The sequence below is a fragment of the Streptopelia decaocto genome (genome assembly GCF_964273445.1).
Source record: "Streptopelia decaocto genome assembly, chromosome: 13".
In the NCBI taxonomy this organism is placed as follows: Eukaryota; Metazoa; Chordata; class Aves; order Columbiformes; family Columbidae; genus Streptopelia; species Streptopelia decaocto.
In genome coordinates, this window is record NC_138668.1 from 14,256,556 (window position 1) to 14,279,824 (window position 23,269).

Consider the following 23,269-nt stretch of genomic DNA (forward strand, 5'->3'; position numbering starts at 1 on the left):
TCTGTGTCCCTGTCTAACGCTCCCACAGCGCTGTGACACGTGGGGAGGTGCAGCTCTTGCTTCCAGACAAGGTCCTGCACACCCCGAGAGGTTTGCCCGCCCTTGGAGGCTGCCAGAGACCCAAATTTCATTAAAAATGCCCCAGTATCTTCTGGATACACTAAAAATGCTCCACTATCTTCCCAAGTCCATGCTCACAGTATATGCTTGGGTCTGGAGATCTTTTGTGAGTTTAGATTTCTTTGCTGAAGGCTTGGCAGGAGCTTTGCTAGAGCCCTTCAGAGGATTTCCAGTTATATGTCTGTGATCTTAGGATGTTTCTCAGGAATATTTTTCTTTGTGGAGCAAGGTGAACATTTTGTTCTGCAGTATGTGTTCTTTAATAGGAATGTGATGGATAAGCTGCAGCTATGGGAGGATGGAAACTGGACTTCACGTTAGACTTGACGTCTGCATCCAAAATGCTGCTAGCGGCAGTTGGGCAAAGATCTCCAAGTAGATGTATTTAGCAAAATGAAAAAGCAGACTTGCACCCAGAGTAGAGCAGTGGGATCCAGCCCTCTGCTGTACTGCTACAAATAGCTTATTTTTGAAGAGGTGAAAAACAAAGACATTCAAAGCTCACTTCTAGGTACATTTGTGTTACAAATTTTGGATTAGCTCAAAGGATACCACCTAACTGCCTCCATTTTCCTTCTCCATTCTGGTGTTTTATTCCTTGCCTACTTTACCGTTACGTTCTCTGTGTCCCGTTGTCCCCGCACAGTCACTGGTGGTTGGGGCGCAGGGCCAGGCTGAGCCCCCTCCCGGGGGTCCCTGTGCTGGGGGCTGGAAAAAGCAGCTTCCCCTATTCAAGCACTGGGGAAAAACCACGTCCTCACTCCTTGCTTGCTTGTGGGCTATACTGAAAATAGCTCTCCACTGGTAAGTCTGCAATACATAGCAATGTGGTGTTCCAGCAGTGAGTTGCGTAGCATTCTACACTTTTCCTCCTCTGTTTCTGTATGAAACTCAATAAAAAACTTAGTCCAATAGACATACACACACATAAGAATACATTTACTCTTAGTGGCTGCGTTTACTATCAAAGTTCATAGTGTTTCCTGAAATTGGTTTCTGATCCCCCTGAAAGACTGTGGGTTTTTCTCTCTCTTTTTTTTTTTTTTTCTTTAAAAGGTTAATTTCAGGGAAACTGAACAACATACATGAAACTTCAAAATATCAACTGTGCAGATAAATTGCGGTATCAAGGGTGTAATGCATGTGACCTGCCTCCAGTTCCCTGAATTCCAGTGAATTCCTGGTTTCCATTAGCGGGTGGCAGGCAGAGCAGAGTGTGGTTATTTTCTGTTCATTTTGTGCCAACGTGTGGTTGTGGCGGGGGTAGGAGGGGTGTGATTTTTGGGGGGGAGAGGGAAACACTCAGCTTGAGACTGGGGAGGTGAACCCATGGGTTCTTACGGTGTTGCGCCCATTGAGTTGTTTCAGATCATGTATGAATCCTCTTCATGTGACAGACCCGCTGCATAAAATACCGAGAATGGTACAGCCTGCAAACGTTTGGCAAATAATAGATCATCTCTTGTGATTCATTCAGCATCCTTTCTCTGCTCAGCGTACGATGATCTCTCAAATGTGTACTTGAAAGACAGAGCTAAAGCTGATTCTGGTTTTAAAAAATGAGCTACAAGGAGAGTTTTGTGCAGCATAAAAAAAGAAAAAAATGATCGCAAGTGTCCAGAGCTGCTGACACAGGTTGCAAAAGCTGCTTGACAGAACTGGATGTTTTTACTGCCCATTTAGAAACAGCTTTAGGAGACTTCCCTCTCTGTGTTTCACTCATACCTTAACTTTGAGACAGTGTCACTGGCAGCTTCCCAGAAGTCCTGTGGTTGATTCTGATTTGCATAAACTTTTCTGTATACTGGTATAAGCAGAGAGAAATGGGTCCAACTGAAGTATTTTCTTGTCTTTGTATCACTTCTCTTATCTCCTCCTGGCCCCCTTTCTCAGGGCTGGGAAATGTGACGGCATGCTTGCGCAGGAGGAAGCCGATCTGGGAGGGTCTGTGTCGCGGCGTTGTTATCTGCTGGGTTTGCTACGCCAAGGATGGAGACAAGTCCTCATCACCGGGGATTCAGCAGCCATTCCCCTCTGAAAACGGGATTTTGGTGCTGTCATGAGGCTGTGCAGTGACCCCATCGCTGTTCCAGAGAATCGTTACCCCATTTCCTCTTCTCCTAATTAGCAGTTTGCACTTCAGTACAGCACATACCACAGTCTTCCTCCTGTCTTGCACACTGATGTGCACACTGCGCTGGTGCCATCTGGTTCGCAAAACCAAGAACTGAAAAACTGGGCAACATCAGATGTACATTTGCACATGCAACCTGAAATCTGCCCACCCATGCGTCTGTGCACTGAGTGATGCAGGGGTGCCGGTGAATTGCATGATCTCTTTCACAAAACCAGGACAATTTGCAGGAAAAGACAAGGAAGGCCCTGCCTTAAAGAGCTGGAATTTGCAAACATTTACATTTTTTTAACATAGTTTTCTATAGATAATTCTGCATTTTGCAAAGAAGAAAGGTATACAAAGAAACTTTGCTAGCATTCCGGAATGGCATTTTGATGCAAACTTATTGTTGTTTTAATTATGTTAATTGCCAGAAAGATGCTGTGCTGTTCGTGGGAGAACAGGATTCTGTCTCCAGGTGCTGCATGTAGAGACACTGTTGAGGTGGGGTAGGCTGGCAGAACTGTGGTTCCCCTCAGCTTTGCTGGATCTTTGAGCTGCTGCCTTGCTTAAGACTAATGGTGAGACACCAGAATTGTCCAGATTTTGAAGATAAGTGCTTTTGTGCTACTGTAGCTGCCTGCGCTTGTAAGGTGTACAATGCCAGCGTGCGAATTTCTAAACCGACACTGTTCAGCATGGCAAAGCATGCAGGTCAGGTATGACTCAAATCAGAGTGGATGGAGAAAAGGTGCCTTTGTACTGGAGGTAGAAGGCTGGAAGAGGCAGCATTTTTTTCCATCTGAAGTGAACACAAAAAGCAACGCTAAACATATGTGGCCTTTTGGAAAGCATCTCTGTGCAAATGCATCCACAACATCTAGAGCGATAAAAATCACCTACTGAGCTGAGTCGAATGGCATAGTTGAAGTGGAGCTGTAAATAAAGTGGTAGGCGGTTTCCTGCTAAAACTCCCCTGCATGTCCAAGAACCCGCTGTGACTCAGTGGTGCAGTCACTGGGAACTCGGCACAGACACCCTCTTCAAGTTGGGTATTTTTACTTCTCTTTTTGTACCATTATCAAGAGGGGCTCCATTCATCCGTGGAAGAATCAAATTGACAATATGACCCATTATTTTTTGTTGTCTTAAGGTAATGAAAGGCCAACAAGACTGTTTGGACTTCTTGTTGAGTTGTCTGATTATCAGTGACCCGTGCCTGCTAAGTGGTCTTTCTGCTTGGATCTTTCTTAGACCTTCATGTGAAAGTTCTTGGGACTTACAATCTTTAATTGGGCTCTTACCTGCTTCTCTTGATGGCCTAAAAACTGAATTTCCGGTGCTTTCATTTAGTGTGCAAGAAGACTCAGGAATGACTGGGGTTTGTTTAGTTTAAGGAGTATGTGTAAATATGCTGAATGAAAGGGAAGCAATTACATATTTACTTATAATACATTTTCCAATGGACCTACTGTTCCTTGAAAAATCAGCACCTTTGGAAAGGTGAACTGAGATGGAAGAAGCTGTGTTAAAATAACAGCAGTAGCAATGTCTAGTGATTATTAGAGTCTCACTTGCTGTAGAATATTTTATGTTTGGAGCTGTCAGATGTCATCTTACTCCTCTGCGCTCTAGATTTGGTACATCTTCTGTCATTAAGATAGTTTTTTCCCTGGACCATTTTGAACCTGAACAGATAGCTGCCTCTCCATGTGAAAAGTTCTGTATCCACAAGGCTTTAAACTGGGCACTGGCAATTAATAAAGCAGATTTGGGAGATCTGCAGGTTCCCATGAGCTGAGCTAGAATGGGCTCTTCTGTTCTTCTCCCCTCTTTATGCAATGTTTATTCTGTTGCTTCTTTCTTTCCTCTTTCATTAATAGCCTGTCTCCTCTCCTCCAGTTCACAGTCCTTTTCCTTTTTTTTTTTTATTAATTATATGATAAATACTGCTGGAAGTTTGTCCTCATCAGACCTTTCTCTATGTGAACAAATCCCAGTGTTCCAGGTTTAAAATGTACTCCACTCTTGGCTTTTTTTTTTCTTTCTTTCCAGCCTGATGTTTTCTAATTGCTTCCTGTAATTCCTGTTTAATAGCTCTTTTAGTTTCAAGATGCTCTCTGTCTTTTGCTTTCTTTCTGATATCAAGGATACTTCATACAGCTGTTGTGGGTTTTTTTTCTGAGAATTAAGTCTACCTTCTCCTCCAGAGTTTCAGTTTAGCATCTGAAGGTTACATGTGGTTCCTTGTTAGTGAACTTCCTTTCTCGGAAGTTCAGTCTCCTTGTATTTTGACTCAGGTCGTTAACATCAAAGTAGATTATTTTTTTCTTGCAAATTCCCATAACTGCCCACTTTTCTTCTCTTTTCTCTTCCTCAGGCCTCTCCAGTGCCGCAAACAGTAGTGCTGTGTTATATGGAAGCTGACATGGGGTTGCTTCCCCTCCGACAAGTCCTCTTCTGCTGCTCTCACAGCTGTGAATGGTGGAGGATTTGGTAGGTTTTGAAATCATAGAATCATTCTGGTTGTAAGAGACCCTCAAGATTGAGTCCAACCATAACCCAACTCCAGCACTAACCCATGTCCCTGAGAACCTTGTCTAAATGCCTTTTAAACCCCTCTAGGGATGGTGACTCCACCACCACTGCCCTGGGCAGCCTGTTCCAATGCCGAGCAGCCCTTTTGGGCTGAAAGGCAGGAGTCAGGGTTTTCACAAAGTGCACCCCAGGAGGGGGATACCCAGGGAGCTGGTGCCAGGAAGGAGCTCAGATGATTCAGAGGCACAGGGAGCAGGGGGTGGGTAGGCTGGGGACCTGGCCAGGGGCAGCACTGGAGGCCAAGGAGGCATCTTGGAGACCCTTCCAGGTGGACAGAAAGGGAAGGTCCAGGCAGGACGGGGAGCCCAGGGTTGATGGGTCAGGGAGGGGATGCTCTGGTGTGGAAGGCTGTATACTTTTTTTTCTCAGAAGAAATGCAGCTCTATAGGGAAGGGAAAGGTTTTGAGATGGTTTTGGAGAAAAGGGATAAAGGATGTGGGATAAAGGACACTGGGTCCAAGGAACGGGGGAACTGAGAGCAATGAGTGAAAGCATTGCAGATGCGGTATGGGTGAGGGATGGCCCCTGTGCCATTACCTGGAATCCTGCTGGTTTGGGGACTGAGGACACACAGGGACCTGCCGCATCCCCCTTCCTTCCAGTGGCCTGCTGGAACCCCCACAGCCCTTCTTCTTCTTCTGTCAGAAATATGGTGGTGTATATATGTCAGTACTTAGTACATCCATTTCCAAAGAGAAAGTTTAACAGACAATTTGATATCCACGCTAAATGATAGTTTTATTTCACCAGGTGACCAGAATTCTCCTCCTCCTCCCCCTTTTTGATGTACATTAGTACTTAAGGAAAACGAGTGGGCTACGTGGGTGGTGATCGTTGTATCCCACAAACACAGGGCAGCTGCTGAGATCCTGCCTTCTGAGAAGAGCTCACCAGAGTGACTGGCGAGGCCGGTGTGGAGGCAGAGCCCAGGCTGCTACAGAGCACGGCACCTACAGCATCCCCGCCAGGCGACCGCGGCTGCGCGGCTGACCAGACCGCTCACGTCGGCGAGGGAAAGTGTTGCACCCATTGGTCGTGGTGAGTCATTTGCACCTTCTGCTACATCTGGCGTGAATTTCATTTTAAGTTACTCTAGTGCATCATTATTTTCAATATTTCCTTCACCAGAAGCTGGAGCCACAGAGGTGAAAATAATTACATTTACCAGAAACTGTCTTTAAAATTGGCAGCTAGTTCTCACTAGAAATAAAAGAGCCAGATTTTGAACAGCACTGAACAGTGCCATTCTAGTGCTCACATGTGCAGTAAAGCTCTATTCATCAGAAGTAATAAAGTGAATATAATTCCCAGTTATTCAAATGCACCTGCCTGTACTTTTCTGTGAGTGGAAACAGAGCAAGGAAACAGTATTTGGGGAATGAATCTAATTAACTATGAAAAAGAGGAATTTTACCAGAAGACTAGCCAGCTTGTTTTGATTTCGAGAGAAATTTATGTCATTCTTTTGTCTTGACATAACACTGCATGCAAGTTAACACTAAGCATTAGCTTTAAATGCGCTTCTGTACGCCACCACCTTGGATTACATCCCTGGTTTTGGTCTCACCCATATTGTGAGGTTGTCAGTGACTGTTGTGGCCACCCAAAGTGATGTCTATTGTTTAAAACGTCAAAGTGGCCTCAAATAATTAGATAACTGTGCTGTAAACTCCTGGACCACCAGGATGACATGTCCTGCCTTCAGATACACAGCTCTGTGGTAGCTTGGAAAACTTTCCACCAGGACTTTACCTCAATGTCTTCCCTGGGTTTTTTTGTACATGTATTGAAGTAGTTTGCAGGGACAGGTTTAACAGGAAATTTGACTCAGCTTTTCAAAGGAATTGGGAGCAAAAGCTTTTTCACTTGCTCACTGTGCCTGCCAGGTATAACTGCAAGGGCTTTCTGCTGAAATAGAAAAGCCACACTGAGAACTAAGGGAAACAAAGCTAACCTGAACAACACTCAGTTTGAATTGTGTCTCTTTATAGTTGAATCTTTTGTTTATGGGAAGTTCTTTTTTTATCTGTAATACTATGCAAGTTCCTATAAAAGTCAGTTTAATTTTAGTATTACTCAATTTCCAAAGAAATAGTTTGGTTTTGTGTTTAGAAAACTTACTGCCAAGCCCCCTCTGCTGGAGGGAAAATTCATGTTTTTATCCCTGCGTGCTGAAGACATCTAGTTAAAGCACTCCAGCTTATTACTGTTCAAGTAATTACAGGCTTAGCATTCACAAGATCATTACTATCTATTCTTATCTCTCATTGTCTGTCATGAGTTGAGCTTTAGAGAAGAGTCAGGATGATGGCTGCAAATGTGTTCAAATCCCTCCATATGAATGAGTACTCTGTCTGTTGAAAATCCATCCTGTCATTTGGTTATTTTATCATCTAAGTTACTTTCAGTAGTGTCCACTCATTTCACCACCCCCTATATCTCATATGCATTATTTACATCTTTTGTCAGTGATCTCATTGCACACATTTAGAGTGTATTTGCATCATATGTCTGTACAGGAAACAATAAAAATCTGAATCCAAGAAGCACACGTGCTTTCCAAGGGCAATTCAAACTGCAGAGACCTGCTTTGCTTGTCCTTGAAGTGTGACAAGGGAAGTTCACCAGGTGAAAGACAATGCTCCGTGCTGTTTAAACCATGCTTGTCATTTCTGTATGATAAAACCTTTTGCAAGGACAGGCTTTATATTTACAGATCAGGAAGCAGGCCCATCAAGGGCAGACAGTCCATTAGCTTGGGCACTGAATCAGGACATGGATTTAAGGCTGCCTGGTGACCTTGCACTAATTAATGAGGCTAAAAGCCAAAAAGGAAGTGTGCCACATTGAGCATTGCCCAACAAAATTTTGAAGTTTCTGCGACGAAGTGTTGGACCCGTGTTGTGATCCTCTGTGCTGCACACTGAGAGCTGAGCTGCTTTCCAAGGAGATCCAGAGCAGCCAGAAAGGGACCGTTGCCCACAGAGGTGTGGCTGAAGCTTTTCCTGCTCTTGAACTTGTTCAAAAATGGGTCTTTGAAGCATGGCAGTCCTTTAAAGAAAGAGCAAGCCCAGGGAGTGTTGCTGAGGCAGCTAATTAGTACTTGGAATACCTCTTCAGTATGCGGAAAAGTGAGGTTTGTGTCCCAAAAAAAACCCAAAACTTGCTTGCCAAGAGGGCAGTCAAGCTTTAGTTCCTCCCTCTGCTGGAATGTGTCCTAAAGTAGAGGTCTCTTCTCACTGAAGGGAGGAGGAGTATTTGTCAGCTGAGACACTTGGAGCGAAACAGCTGGAGCTCTCACCTGTAAGTGGGAAACGCTGGATTCTTGTGCCGCCTCTGAGTGCTGGTCCATGTTGCACATTAAGTAGTTATTAGATAAGCTACATGTGAGTGGTGTTTGATCTGGACCAGAATTCAGTGGCTCACCTCTCAAATCAGTGCCCCAAGCTGCAGGTTTAAAGGCCAGTCCCATTCTTTCTGTAGGTCAATGGATCTTAAATGCCTTTCCGTGAACTAAAGCCAGTTCATGGGAAGAGCAGGGAATGTTTCCTTCTACAGGGTTGTGGTGAGGTCATCATTTCAAAATGAGCTTGACAAGCATGTCCTTGAGTCCCTCTATGCTGGGAAGAGATTTCAGCCTGAATTTCCCATGTTTAAGCCTGAAACACCCACATTCCCACAAATGATCTTACTGGTTAACTGTTGGATTCAACCGGAGGTGGAAAAGATGATGGTACCCCTTTAAAGAAAATGTCGCTAGTGAAGTCTCTGAAATGAGAACTATTTCAACACTCTATTATTTCATTCAGTTTGAAAACACAGTGACAATGGTCTCATCAAAATCAAAAAACTGAGGGAAGAAAAAAACATACTGAATTGGTGGTTTATGTTAAAAAAAAAACAACAAAACTTTCTATGTAAGTGTATTTCAGATGAAAATGTGAACTAATTAAAGTTTCCTAGAATATATTGTAAGTACAGCATGGATCCGCAGGAGGTTAGATGAGTATTCAGTCTGAGCTGTAGCAGGCAATTAACGCTAAAATTGACAACAGGTTTGGACCAGAAAGACGTCTAAATAGCCCTGAGCTCTAGGGAAGTTAGAAAACTCAGCCTGTGTTTGGAATTTATGCCCAACCTCTTCACTCACAAGGCAGAGGGTTAAATACATGTAGTCTCAGTTTTTATCTCTGCAACATTTCCTGTCTGCTGAAATGCAGCTGCATTGCTTCCCAGGTTTAAGTCATCTATTGCTTTATAATTGCAGCGTAATTAGGAGTCCCCTTTCCTTCTGAATGAGGTGATTTTATTGCAGGGTCTGTGCACACTGAAGGAAGAAGAGAGGAATAAAATAAAATTAAAACAAGGAAGCAGGAAGCACTTCAGGCCCAAGCAGTGGGTAATCAGAGGCAGCTCTGCAACCTGGGGAGCACTTCTTCCTCCTGGGGCATTTGACCAAGCTTTAGATAAACCTCAGGGTTTTCTGGGTCTGCTATCTAGACGTCACATCGCACCTTCACAGGAGTCTTGTGCTTTTGTCATCAGAGCTAACCTGCTTCCACAGAAGCCAAACTGTGGCCAGCCACACTGTAGCACTTGGTAATATCTGGGAACAGGAGGCAGAAGCTCCTTCGTACCTGCGTGGGACAGGGGACCAGGACTGACCGAGGATATGACTTGCCACTTTGCAGAGGCCTTTTCATGCAGAGCCTGTTCATTTCTCACCTGCTGAAATGCACAGTTTGCCCTTTTATACAGTGCTGCAACATGAAAATACAGCTTCAGAGCTTTAAAGTTTGAGGTGTTATATATTCAGACATTTACAGATAATATAAAAGTGTGAATGAAAACCAGGGAAATGAAAGCCATGATGGAAACTTGTTCTTCAGGAAGTGCCTGCATGGGAAATGGCTACCAGGAAAGACAAAAGCTTTGCTTCTAAAGCATCTGTCTGTAACTTTACTGATGAAACAACAAAGCAAAACCCTTTCCTGCTCATGTGCTGGGAATTCAGTGGCGCTTAATGCAAGATTACAGATCATAAACTAATTTGAGATCATTGCCAAAGTGCTTTGAACTCAGTAACAGAAACTTTCCCCACAGTCTAAGAACTTCATGGCATTGCTTTTTTATGACTTTATGAGTACTCTTTACAAACATTACCAGCTTGCAACACTCCACAGCTGTATGAGGAAGATTGCGGAAGTTCTGGTAGACAGAGCTCTGTTGTTTTACAGCTGGGAAATGCAGCCTTTAGAAGGAAACACATCTATCTGGTTTACAGATCAGAGGGCGAGAGAAAAAAATTCTCGAATTACTTTCAGTTCTGTTTCCTTTGGCTGGATTATCTGTCTTCCCCAGCCGATCGTGCGTCCAGCCAGAATCAAGGGTGGTGCAATGACATTTATAGGAAATAAAAGGGAAAGTAGCCATAAGCAAAAGGGACATTCACTGAATACTGCCAGCTGTGAGTAAAATGTGGTACTATTTAAATGAACAGTTCTGTGACTGTGAACTTTAGGGATTTTTTTAATAAGGACTGTTCGTCTCAGCCTTGATTTCACAAGTCACAACCATTATTTGGGCTGATACCAAAGAGGGTGTAAAATATGTAGAAGTACATGGTATGTGTCTCAGAAGGAACCACGTACCTTTCGGAACAGGGCCCAAGTCAGAAGAATCAGTAGATTGATACCAAGCACTGCTGGTTTTAGACGTAGCACATACTATGATTTAACTGGGCCAGCTAAAGCATTTTATTAACTCTATCCGCATTATATATGCTGAATCTCACCTATATACCTGAATGCTTAATTTTCCCAGGCAGGGTGGAGCAGTGGAACTGGGGAGTGATTTGGGCCAGCCCAGTGGCACTTGACAAATGTCTGCCCTAAGTGCGGAATTCCTTCATCAATATGGTTATGCATTGTTAACAGTCTAGATGGAGGAAAAATGGGGCCTGGAGAATATTTACCATTGCCCAGATGTTCACCCGAGTGTTTGATTTGGCAGAACTGAGTGTAAAAGGGTTTGCATCAGATGACAGCATGAATGCGAACTGCCCGTGCTGCAGGCTCCTGAGCTCCACTGGTGAGTGCCGGGGGCTCCTGGGGACCCAAACACCGCTGACTTCCCAGCAGAGCACCAGCTGGAGCTACCGGGATGCAAATAAATCAGTGGTCTCTGTCAAACAGGAGGTCCAGTTATTTGATTCTCCTTCTGCCTTAAAATCTACTAAAACAATGAAAGCGAAAACATATAACCCACATCTGTTAGTTAGCAATCATTGTATTATCTTTTAGGGGTCTAGATAAGGTATAGTCAGAGTAGCAAGATCTGTAGATAATAAAAAGAAACTCCTTGTGCCTTTCACTTTCACCTTGCACGGTTTCTCGTAAATGCAGCTGTAACCGGCAACGGAGCCCGAGTACTCTGATAAGCTTTGCTTTGCAAATCTGAGACTGTGTGTCGTCCTTTTGGCTCAAATTGTAGCAGAGCTACAGATCTTCAAATGCTCCTGCACAACATTTGAAATTATCTGAATATAAGTGCTTGATGTTTGGAATGTCAAAACTCCAAAGTGCAAGTAAAAACGTGCACACATTGTCACGCCTGCTCTGCACAGCCACCTTCTGCCTCGTGGCATTTGCATGAGTCTTAGACACCAGCCACACAGAACTGGTGTCTTCTAGTTGGTTCTTGCATTGACCGTTTCTATTTTGAATAAACAAGCACCGTTGGTTTTTGCAGTACAGTGCACTACTGCAAGGCTTTGAAAATAAGGTGTACTGGTATTGCATTTACCATTTATCATTGCTTTTCATGACAAGGTGAAAGCTTGCTAAGTTTTTGAATCCCAGTATTTTGGAATCCCTGAAGAGTTGCTTTTCGATTGTATTTGAATTTCAAGTCCAAGTTTTATTCTATATTTTGGAGGGCTGCACTATATAGAACTACATTTAGAAACAAGCATTATGTTGCACAACTCTGTACATATTAGCCACTGACAAAAATTCAAAAATATATTTTGAATATAATTCATGAATAATTATTTAAATTCATGAAGATAATTAAATGTTTGTATAGTTGCCTCACTGCAGTCTTCATCACAACCATTAGTTTAATAGAAAGGTCAGGTTACCTGTACATAAGAAATTATTTTAATATTTTCCCTTGAAGAGGGTCCTTTTCACAATTTCTTTGTATGTTCCTCTGGTTCATTTTGTTTTCCTGTTTAGTTCATAACACAAAGTTTAGAGTCTTACTGGAACGAGCTGATGAAAATTATTTCCCTTAACAGAAACGGAATATGGATCACTTGTCAGTGAGGATCGTTCAAGACTTCAGATGCCAGCAAGAAAAGTCAGACCTTCATTCCATTAAATTCATATTTGACCCTGCATTTTCTGGGCTTAGTGGAAAGAGATGTTTCAATATCGTGTTGAATATAAGGTGCTGTGTGGACTACAAACTAGAACCTGTGATTAAAATCACTTAAATCAAGAGGTGGAGACAGTTTGTGGCATTTTAATGTCAAATTATATTTTAAAATGCGACCATTCCATATGAATCTTAGAGGTCTTTTAAAGCTGAACTGATGAGGTGCCTCCCAGTTGGCTCATGCAATCTTGTGCCTTTTGATTTTGTAATAATTAAAGAAGCCTAAGACTATGAAAACATATTTCAGCAATTAAACATCGGATCTCCTAATTCTGTGATTTTACTTACCATTTATATCTTGTTTTGAACCTTCTAAGAGATAAACAGACCTTGTATAGCTCATACACTGACTTCCATCCAAAATTGACGCTATTGTACACACCAACGTTCATTCATTCATGCCGGTACTTGGGGAGTGAGCTGCTAATTGGAGGTGGTATGGTAATAAATACATTCTAAGCCTGGGCTCGTAACTACTTCAATTTTTGAAACTTTCTTTACAAAACACACAACATAATGTAAGAAATCAAAAAATCAAGCTTATTTAGGCCCCAGTTCATCTAAGTATATAAAAACATATAAGTTCTATTATTGAGCAGCTTTAAACAAAAGTTTCACTGCTGTTAATTTCCTCTTTGTATTATTTTTGCTTTTGCAGTCATTCAGCTGTTTGTTCTGAATTCACGCTCTGCTTCCCCGCTGCAGAGGAGCACAAGGCCAGCTCTTCCTTCAGCTATGATTTTAGCTTTTGCTTTCAGATGTACCAAAACCAGAGCCTTCCCGCTCAGCACTCAGCAGCATTCTGCCCGTTCAAGGCCATTTGTGCAGTTTCTGAAGAGGATGCTGATACTGCTCGTGCCCAGGGTCCGGTCCAGGATCCTTTTCATCCAGCATCCCCAGGTAATCACGCGGGTAAAGCCTTAGTCACAGCTTCACAGAAAATAAATGCAGCCATTTTACATGGAGATTTTCTGATCCCAGAGTATAATTTGGTTAGTTAAGGACAGTCACGACATCTGTGTCCTAGGTGATACGCCATGGGAAAACAAGTAAAAAACATTAGCTAAAGCATAGGGAATAGTGAGGAGTGTTCACTTTTCAGACAAATTTTCAGTGACTGGAAAAGAGCTGGCTGGTCAGCCTGGCTGTGTGACTATTAGTAAAAGCCTCTCCCTACTAAGTACCAGAAATTTATTTTTGAATCTTTGAACAGGCCTTGAATATTGCAGAACCCTGCCAATGTATGCTCTGAATGGCTGTAACTTCTCAGCCTTACTGGCCTCTCTGTATATTTCTAATATTTGAAATGTCAGATTTTAATTTTTAAAAACAAAATGCCACTCTTCTGGTTACTTTTCTTCAGGAAAATTATTCTGCTCTCACTCCACTGGATGAACTGGATGCTGAGGATGCTAATCAGAGTATATTTATGCAAAGCCAGCAGCTGTCAAGGGAAAACATTATGGTCTTTGTTCCCCCACATTGGTTACATAGGCTCTCCAGTCCTGTTAAGCTTCCCCTAAACATCCAGCTCTTTTATGAAGTGAAACGGTGTCAGAAAGGCTGAATGACTCAAGTCTCCTAGCTACTGGCTTCACTTCAGTCAGGATGAAGATGTAACGCTTTGGATGCCATTTGTATTTCCTGTTTAAAGAGTGCATCTTTTCTTGGTGCAGGAGTTTGAATAAGCTCACCTGGAAACCAGCTTCACACACTGTTTGCAGAGCAGCAAGCAATACTGGTAAGTAAAGACTATGACTAGTAGGAAAGTCTATGATTAGTAGTAAAGGATGGGCTGGATGAGGCTTCGAGCAGCCTGGGCTGGTGGACGGTGTCCCTGCCCATGGCAGGGGTGGGACTAGATGACCTTTAAGATTCCTTCTGGCCCAAACCATTCTATGATTCTGTGATTTTTTTTTTCATCATGACATAGCCCTATTCCATAGAATGCTGCTTTATTTCAGTTATATACCAGCATATTTATAGCATGGAAAGGAATAAACAGGTGACACCCACTTCTGCAGAACGCGACTGGAGCTCTCTAAGCATTTCCTCTAAGTATTCTCTGTAAATGAGATGAGTCATCTAAGCTCAAGAGCATCTCACTGTTTTCATAGCCTGTAGGCTGCCATCAGTAGGGATGTGTGTGGTGAGTGACAGGAACTGGTTAAGTTTGCGTGACAGTGACAGCAATTAATGATTTCTCATGTTAAGGCTGGCGGTGCAAGCTGAGGTTTCCACTCTCTCTGGGGGGATGCCTGAGCCAGATGTTGGTTTTCCTGTGCCACACACTGGGTGCAGCTCTCAGCTCCTGGCAGCTGCAGGGAGACTCTTGCCATAATCCTCTGATGATTCCACTCAGCATATGCAACGTACAGCACCTGAGTGAGGCCCTCAAGAGAAAAGAGGGTGCCTTGCTAATGCTTTATTTGATAGCATTTGCCACAAAAGATAATTCACCTTATCTTAGTGACTCCTATGCAATTTTGGCAGGACAGCCCTACAGGAGAGGTCAGACTCTTCTTGTTAGTATGATGGTGATGATGATGATGATGAAGATGTCTGTTACTCACATTTACCTGTCTTGTCCATATCACTTCTAAAATGTCACTGATTCAGAGCTACCTGCTAACTAAAACTTTGGCAGGTGGCACCTGGAGTTTTCCTGTTTCAGCAGATGACTTGCCTTGCTCCAGGTCTTTTAAAATTGCTGGTCCAACATAATTTAGCGTCCATATACCAGACTGATCAGTCCCAAAGCATAAAGTACAGGCAGGTGAAGTTCAAGTGAGGGATGCAAATATGACTGACTTCCAACCCATTAATTCCAACACATTGACTCATTAATTTCAAATCATTAATTAAATTCAGTGATGATGAGATAGCCTAATAAAACCCTGAGGGATGAGGATGGTTTTGCAGACTTCATCCAGCATGTCAGCATGTCCACATTGCATCTTATACGCAGTACAAAACAAACAGCAGGAAACAACTGAATTTTGTATTCATGTGATTCTTGCATGTAGTTCTGTGTGCAGTACAAGAAAATAAGCACAAACTAGTGTGGATCTCTTTAAGGAGAAACCTGAGAGTTTGTCAAGTTGTCCTTCAGTGAAGTTTCATACGAATACCAGGGAAAGGAAGACAGTTTGTTTCAGATCCCTCTTCTCACTTAAGGAGTGATGCATTTTTACAAAGTATTGTTTTCTTATCTCTTTTCTGTCATGTTTAGCTCCTGTATGCTGCTTCCTTTTACTGATGGAGGATATCAGAGACACAATCGTATCACTTTGCAGTTTACCCTCTGGTTGTGCGCGGTGGCTGCAAGAGCTGCCCCCATCACACTGGAATCCCCTGAGCTTCTGGGCTGCCATGGACAAGTTGCTCAATGGTATCTGTTTTATGGACACTTGTGGGCCATGCAGACATTACCAATTATGATCCATATATTTATAAGCTCCACACTTCATGACTTTTCTTCCATTCATCTGTGGAGCTTCCAGGTAGCCCTGTTTCTAAAGCAAGTATTTACAAACTACTAGAAATGATTTTTTTTTTTTAATGGTGATTGCTTGGATTCCAAATCTTAAAACAATGAAACCAAAACAAAACTTCTTTTGAAATCAAGGTAGTGATTTCTCAGTACTAGGAAAGAGAAACTGAGAAGTAAATCTGAACCCTTTCTGTACACATGAACCAATGGACTAGGGGTGGAAATATTTTTTAAAACTCTTTTGAGTATGATGGAAGGCTGTAAAATATCAGAATTTCTGGCCAAGGAAAATAATTATTTTTTCTGGTTGTGTAATGTCAGCCTTTTACCAAAATTTGAGAGGGGAGCAGAGAATTGCTTCCATTTTAAGTAGTACTGTCAGCAACAGTGTGAAAAGGTCTGAGCTGGACAGAAAGTTGCAAGTTGCTGCTGCTTTGGAAATACCTTCTCATGGAGATTTAAGGTCAAATTCTTTTCAAAGTTCTCTCGACACCATAGCAACAAAACAGTGCCAGAGTAATTGAGGGAGATGTGGCTCCTGAACTATCTTACCTATGTGTAGCCTGGATTTTTTTTACCCATCCTGTGACAGCATCTCACATGTGTGTCAGCGTGAGGAGTCATGTTCTTTAAGAGTGCTTTGCAGAAAGGCGCGTATTGTACTAACAGCCAGAAGAAGGCAGGTTCTTTCTTTTTAATCCACACAAACCAAACCTCTGTCCCATTCAGCGTGCTCTCAGAAAAATGTCCTCAGGTTTAGTCCAGTGTAATTTGCAGCCCCTCAGCCTTTTCCAGCTGAGTGCTGAGCTTCCTCTGCTACCCCAAATCTGAGGCTGATCGCTGTGGGATCATCTCCAGAGAACAGGCTGTTGAGGAGTCAGAGGTTTTTCCTGAAGCTGCAGAACGTGTCTCTGTGCTGAGCTGAGCCTGTTCTTTGACAAGACCTTTGCAGGTAGCTCAGTGTAACTTTGCGTTTTACTGAAAGAGAAGGATTTTCTGGAATAGGAAAACAAATCCATTTATTGGTGCAGGTTGCCACTGTTTCTGCCCTTCTCATAACATAGTTTCTTCAAGGAAAATCTTTTAAGAGAGACCTTTTAGTCTCTCCGGGAGATTTCACTCTTGTAGGGGTCTTGCCTTCATCTGTAGATTTAAGGGCTTAATAAGCATTAGACCTTCCTATTATACAGTAACAAATAGGAATACAATACTTTTATCAATATTTGGCACATTTATTCTTTTTTATGTGAAACTAAATATTGATGCTGTCAAGAGACTGCAGTTTAGGGGCATAAATTACGAATATTCTTCTCCTGTGAGCCTCACTCAAATTTTGCATTCATATACAGTAACGATCTAATGTCTTTCTATTCCTGTAAACCATATTATTTGATTGCCAGATTACATGATTCCGTATTGTGCTTAGATGTCAGTGTTTTTCTTGTCATTACCAATATTATATTTTATTCTTACTGTAAATGGTAACAAAAAGTTAACTGCTTCCTTACACTATAAAAGGAACAAAGTCCCATTTACAGAATGTCTCTAAACAGAAAATATATCTGGGAAAAAATATGCTGAATAAATAATTCATAACATGATGGGCGAGTAGGAAAAAAAAAGGTCTTTTAATGTATTTTTCTACTCAGAACAAAACCAGACTTTAAAAAAAAATAAAGTAACTGGCTATTTTCACGGAGAACAAAATCAGCTTTAAAGAAGAATGATTGCAGGAAGGTCACTTCTCTGTGCATTTTTACCCAGATATCAACAGAACTTATGAAATTGAAGAATCCATCCCCTTGTTTTTCCCGATTCTTTTCTTTTTCTTTGTTCCACCCTCCTGTTTTTCCATTAGCTTACTTCTTGACTTATTTTCTAAATGAAATGCCAACCCACCCTGCCAAAGGAAACCACAACATTTCAAGGATTTCAGATTGTGGCAAAGCGAGTTAGCCCATCTGTAATATAAACAGACAGCAAATAAATTCTTAAAGCCCTTGGAACCAAAGTCCCCCAGCTTGGGAGATATGATAATGCCTTTCAGTGCATTATGCTCCAGATTTCCACACAAGTATATACAATAAAAAGATATCCTGAAAGCATCCCTGAGATGATTCTATGTGCATTTTCTCATGAAACCGGAGGATCTTAATCAACTAAACTGTTAACATTAAGTGATAATTTCTTGCTAAGTAGTGAAGAAATGCTGTGGAAAAATATCTGGGATGGCTCCAGCAGCCTGGGAGATGGGGGTGGCTGTGACCCTGGGCGGGGGGCGAAGAGCAGGAACCTGTCTGCAGGGTTGAAGTTGGGACACAGCAAGAAGCATTTGCTGCTCCAACCAAACCATCGAATCAGATTTTACACTAGTTTTTCCATGTAAAGGCATCAATCCTGAATTGAATTCAGGTGAAATGAGACCCAGCAGGTCTGAAACTCTGGTGAGGCTCTTCCTGAGTTACCAGGGGCAGAGGGGAGGGCCGGCCCTGGGCTGGCCCAATTGCCCTTTCCTGTCATTCACTCATTACAGCCGCCGGAGCAGCTGCGCACCGGGGGCGTTGGGATCAGATGAACCACCTGGGAGAAACGTGTTTGCATCAAAGCCAGCACACCTGTGCCAAGTACTTTATTTTTCCATGTGAGCCACTTTTGTCTTTAACTCAGGAGACTCGGCAGTAGATGTGCTGGTTGTATGCGGCGGTGTGTCCGGTTCTGGAGATCGGGGTGTTTGCGCCCTTCAGCCCCCGGAGGTGAGCGGTTCGTCGGAGGCGGGAACAGCGCGGGTGCTGCTCCGCGGGTGGGTCCCACACAACGGCGCTGGGCTCCGGCTCTACGGTACCGCAGCCGCCTGTGGCCGGGCTGGCCCCGGCCCAGCCCCCCGCTCCTCTCAGCGGCGGCGCCGGGGCCGCCGCACGCGCGGCTGCCGCTGAGGCGCCGTCAACCTGTGGGGCGGAGCGGCCCGCGCGCCGCTTCCCGCCCTTCCCCTCGGCGGCTGCGCCGGCCGCCCCTCAGCCGGCTCCGGGTTGGACATGGCCGGCAACGCGCCGGGGCCGCCGGTGAAGGTGCTGGCCGCCCAGCTGCGGAGGGCGGTGCGGGACGCCGGCGGGACGTGGCAGTTGAGCCGGGCGGAGGCGGGCCGGGCGCCGCTGGGGCTGCGGGCCGTGTGGATGCAGGGCACCGTGCTGGAGGTGGAGCGCGGCGGCGCCCGCGGCGGCTCGGCCCGGCTGCAGGACGGCAGCGGCGCCTTCACCGTGCTGGGGGTGGAGGCCGTGCCCAAGGGGCGGCCCTGCCTCAGCGCAGGTACCGGCCGGGGGCGGGCGCTGGGGGGTGGGGGCTCCCCCGCGTGTTTATTCTGAAGTAGCTGAGCAGGTTCCCGCCCAGGGCCCGCGTCACCCTGGCTGGGGCGGGGGGGCAGCGGCCCCTCCCGGGGCACGATCGCTTGTGCCGCGGCCGTGGCGGCCAGCCCGCGGGCACTTCATGTCCGCTAATGGACGTGCTGCTGCACATCTGGAGGCTCTCACCGGCCTGTGCCGGAGCGTTGGGGATGGTTCTTGCCTGTGTCAACAGCCTGTGCAGCGGGCACTTTGTCACGTACCCCATCGCTCACAGGAGAAACATCCTGCAGAGCTGTGCTGCTGTAGCAGGCACAGAGGGAGCAGCGTGTGCTGCCGCAGGGCAGCGTGTCTGTGGCTGACAGTGTGAAGACTTATGCTGCCTTCCCATATGAGTTCCAGTAAGGATAGGGCCTGTTTTCAGTTCTTTATGGCTACAGGAAACATTCTATCAAACTAGGGTGCTGCAGAGAAGAGCTGTGAGTCTAAGAACTCATCAGTACTGTTAATTCGACTGGAGAAGTGCTGGACTGCAGGGTTGCAGTGATGGTGGTACAAAATAGTCGCATCACTTCATTTTCAGTCTTCTGAATTATTCTTCCTCCACCTGCATGGCAGGATGAATTGTGTGCTGGTTTCGAATCTTGCTGTTTGAAAATCTAGTAAAGTCTACTGTAAAAATGGCTGTATGGATAATCAAGCCTTTTTCTGAAGCGCAGTTCTAGGCAATCTTAGTTTATTGAGTTTTCTTGCAAGTATTGGCAGCTTTAATTCCAACTGTTTGATGACCTGGTTTTAAATATTTTGCTTTCTGAATTGAAGATGAAAATATAAAGGTTAATTAAATGTCCTGCTTGCTTGTTTTTTATAGGGAAGTATGTAATGGTGATGGGTGTGGTGCGGTCCTGCAGTCCTGAACCTGTTCTTCGAGCAATAAAGATGACAGATCTTTCTGAAAACCCCGTGCATAAGAATATGTGGAGCCTTGAAGTGGAGGATTTGCACAGAGTCATCCCCTAGATGCATTTTCTTCTGCCTAAAATAACTGGAAATGTACTTCTTTTTTTTTTTTTTTTTTTTTCTTCTATTGGTGTAGAGCATTGGACCATTCTGTGTATTTGTGGTTTCAAAAACCACTGCTCTTGGAGTAGAGCAAAGAGAGAAGTCAGGGTCAGAGTTAAGTGGAGGGATCGTTGCATATTTGATAATTAGCACAACGTTAATCTATGTCACAGTCTCTTTTTATACCAGCAGATTTGAGAAACACTTATTTGATTATTTCTGAGTAACGTGTCTGTGCTCTTGAGAATGCTACATGTTTGTACATATGTTAGTTGCTGTTTCTAGGAACACGTGTTTAGATGGTCATTCCTATAGCCGTGTGTTCTTGACAGCAGGGGCTGCACAGAATTCGTGTTCCCAGGGTGAGCTGGATATGTGGAATGAAGGCAAAATGTGCTTCAGTCCAGTTAGATTGTGGTTGGAAATAACATCTCTGCCTGTGTTTTTCAGTAATAACCACGTAAGTAAACTTGTAAGACAGATGTGTCTTTCTAACTGTAAGCAGAGTCTTGTACTTAAGTACTTCTCTGGTTTCTGTGTTTCTGAAATACTGGAAGTGTGGTGCAGCAATAACCCCTCTGTTCCAGTGAAGTGAAATTAACTTTCTCAGTGTGATGCGGGATTCCTTGGAAAAGGTTCTCCAGCTTCACAATGCAAATACCACCTCATGCAACAAGCTTACTGTGCCTAAGTGCATTTTTCTTTTGGAAGCTTTCGTTTCTTGTTCCAATGTATGCTATTTTTAGTTGTTTAAAAAATTCTTAAATACATTTTTATCTTTCTTCTGTCATCCTTTGAAAAAAAACCCCATGAAATCAAATCAAAAAGCCTTTAGAAAGCAGAACTATTACTACTCTTTATTTCCCCTCTTGTCTAAAGAGAATTTGAGTCATAAAGAAAGCATTGTGCTATCCATGTGTCATGGCTTTGTAGTTTGGGATTATATTGTCCAGCAATACAGTTATGTTAATCAGGAAGGCATATGGGAAGGGAAGATACTCTCTAGTCAGATTTTAATTAAAGACATGAATTACGTGGTGGTAACTAAATTTTTAAAATTGTGAGATTATGTTTCCAAAGCATGTGGAAATAAATACTGTATTTTAAGTAGATCTTTAAATGAGATCTTTACAGATTAAGGACTGGATTTCAGAGCGCAATTTCAGCCTTGAGTTTAGTATTCCAAACCAGACCACATAAGAGGCCTTTGTACAGTGGAAGTCATGTGCTCCGAGACCTTCCTGATGAAATGCCAAAACAAACATACATACAGATTTTTGGCAGTCTGGGTTTATTTATTGTTTTTAATGCTGGGAAAAAATTCACTTGTGGAATGCTGTAGCCTGTCAGAAATGATCCACAGGGTCAGCAAGTGTTTTCATCTGGTGATAGATACTCTTCCATCTGAATGCTTTTTATGCTAAGGTGGCAGTAAAACCCTGGAAATAGAGAGCTAGAAGGTTTGCTGCATCATTGCTTGTGTCAGTAAATTTACGGAAAAAATAAATATGGCTTGTAGCCCCTGTCATACGGAGTTGGTGGGTGCAGAGTGTAGTGGCTGTTGGGAGTGAGAGTACCGTTAATCTACCTGGCAGTGATGCATATTTACTGAATGCATCTGAAAAGCTGTATTTATATAGAACTGGATTTATGGATTCATGTAGGGTTTTAAAGCCAAGACTGGATGCTTTTAGGACAGTTCACAATAAAAAGTACTTTCCTGGGAATTCAAAACTTGCTCTCAGTAAAGTTGAATGTCAGGCTACTAAACAAATATTTCTAGTGTTTGCTTTGACTTGGAGCTGAGCCGTGCTTTACCTGGTGAGTGGCTGATGCTGCTCATGGCTGGTGGTGGCTTCTCTCCCACTGAGGTTTAAAGGCCAGACTGAAGTGCCTCATCTCTGCATTTCCAGTTCAACACTGTAGGGCTCTGCTGGGTGGTGGGAATTCTCCCTTTTCCATGTCTTAACTCGTGTCTCAAGTTCTGCAGTAGGATGTGGGTTTGTCTGATTTTGGATTTTGTTGTTGTTGTTGCTGTTGCACAGCAGAGCAAGTAACTGAGAATTACAGGGTCGGGGCTTCTGTAGCCCTGTCTTGGGGAGGGGGAGCTCAAAGCTGGGATGTTGTTCTTGCTGTTTGCATCTTAGGGAGTAGGAGAGTGGCTGCAGATTGCGGGAAGGCTTCTGTGCAGTGTTGGCTCTGCCATCACTGGAACAAATCTGGATTTATAGCAGAGCACATAGCAGTAGCTGAGGAGCTTTGTAGATGTGCAGTTTCTATATATGACGTATAGAAAGGACATGTTGAAGGTGAGTTGTAGGCACTAAAAATACACTTGGAACAATGACTTAACCTCTTTGTGCAGGGACAGCTGGGTGTGTTCAGAGTGCTCTGATCAGCAGGAGTTAGATGCAGAAGTTCCTCGTCTCCTGCAAGGCAGGCAGTAACATCAGAGCCATTTGTATTGTGTGATGTGTAGATCCATGAGGTATTCAATGGATTTTATGCGTTTTCCATAAAACAGCATAGTTTGTGTACTGCATTACCTTCTTCTGAAGTGTGAACATTTCAGATGACCAGTCAAGGTGTTCTAAAATGTGCAGTATTATCAGTAGTTCTATACTAAAAGTTTAGTCCTGATGAAGCCAGGGAGTGCAGAGAAGACACCAGTTTTGAAATACCGAAGTTCTGATGTGCAAAATTATTCAGCAAAATCCTGCCAAGGGGAAATCCTTCCTGCAGGATCACGTTTGTGAGGAATCCCAAAGCTATTTTAGTTTGTTTGAGGGATGCTGATTCATCACCTCACCTTGACACGCTCCCCTGCGAGAGCGGCAGCTCACAGCAGGCGGGGAGGCTGCTGCCAGCCAGGGGGGACGGCTGGAGTGAGCTGTCCCCACCACATCCTCTGCCACCTTCCTACTGAACAGCCCTACCGTGTACCTGATGTCTCACTTCTGTTAGGCAGGGCGGGTGTTGTATTATTTCCATCTTTTAATTCCCAAGACGAGACGTTACCGTGCAGTGGTTAAGACATACTTAAAAATCATTTTGATGGGTGATTCCCTTGTTTCATTAAAGGTTTTATAGAATTCATTTCAAGAC

General features: G+C 43.7%; 2 protein-coding genes across 2 annotated transcripts in view; both read left to right on the plus strand.

Annotated features, from left to right (window-relative positions):
- The window catches only part of NDE1 (nudE neurodevelopment protein 1), a 337,987-nt gene that overhangs the window by 8,580 nt on the left and 306,138 nt on the right, over positions 1-23,269 (plus strand). The gene's annotated exons all lie outside the window — the stretch shown is intronic.
- Positions 18,696-21,276, plus strand: RMI2 (RecQ mediated genome instability 2). The gene is made up of 2 exons (XM_082064753.1): positions 18,696-19,070; positions 19,974-21,276. Exons 1-2 carry the CDS (start codon positions 18,800-18,802, stop codon positions 20,120-20,122), a joined length of 420 nt encoding a protein of 139 aa, XP_081920879.1. The 5' UTR covers positions 18,696-18,799; the 3' UTR covers positions 20,123-21,276.

Coding starts and splice junctions, on each gene's coding strand:
- RMI2 (XM_082064753.1), top strand. CDS start 18,800: ATGGCCGGCAACGCGCCGGGGCCGCCGGTGAAGGTGCTGGCCGCCCAG. Junction 19,071..19,973: donor GCGGCCCTGCCTCAGCGCAG/GTACCGGCCGGG, acceptor TGTTTTTTATAG/GGAAGTATGTAATGGTGATG.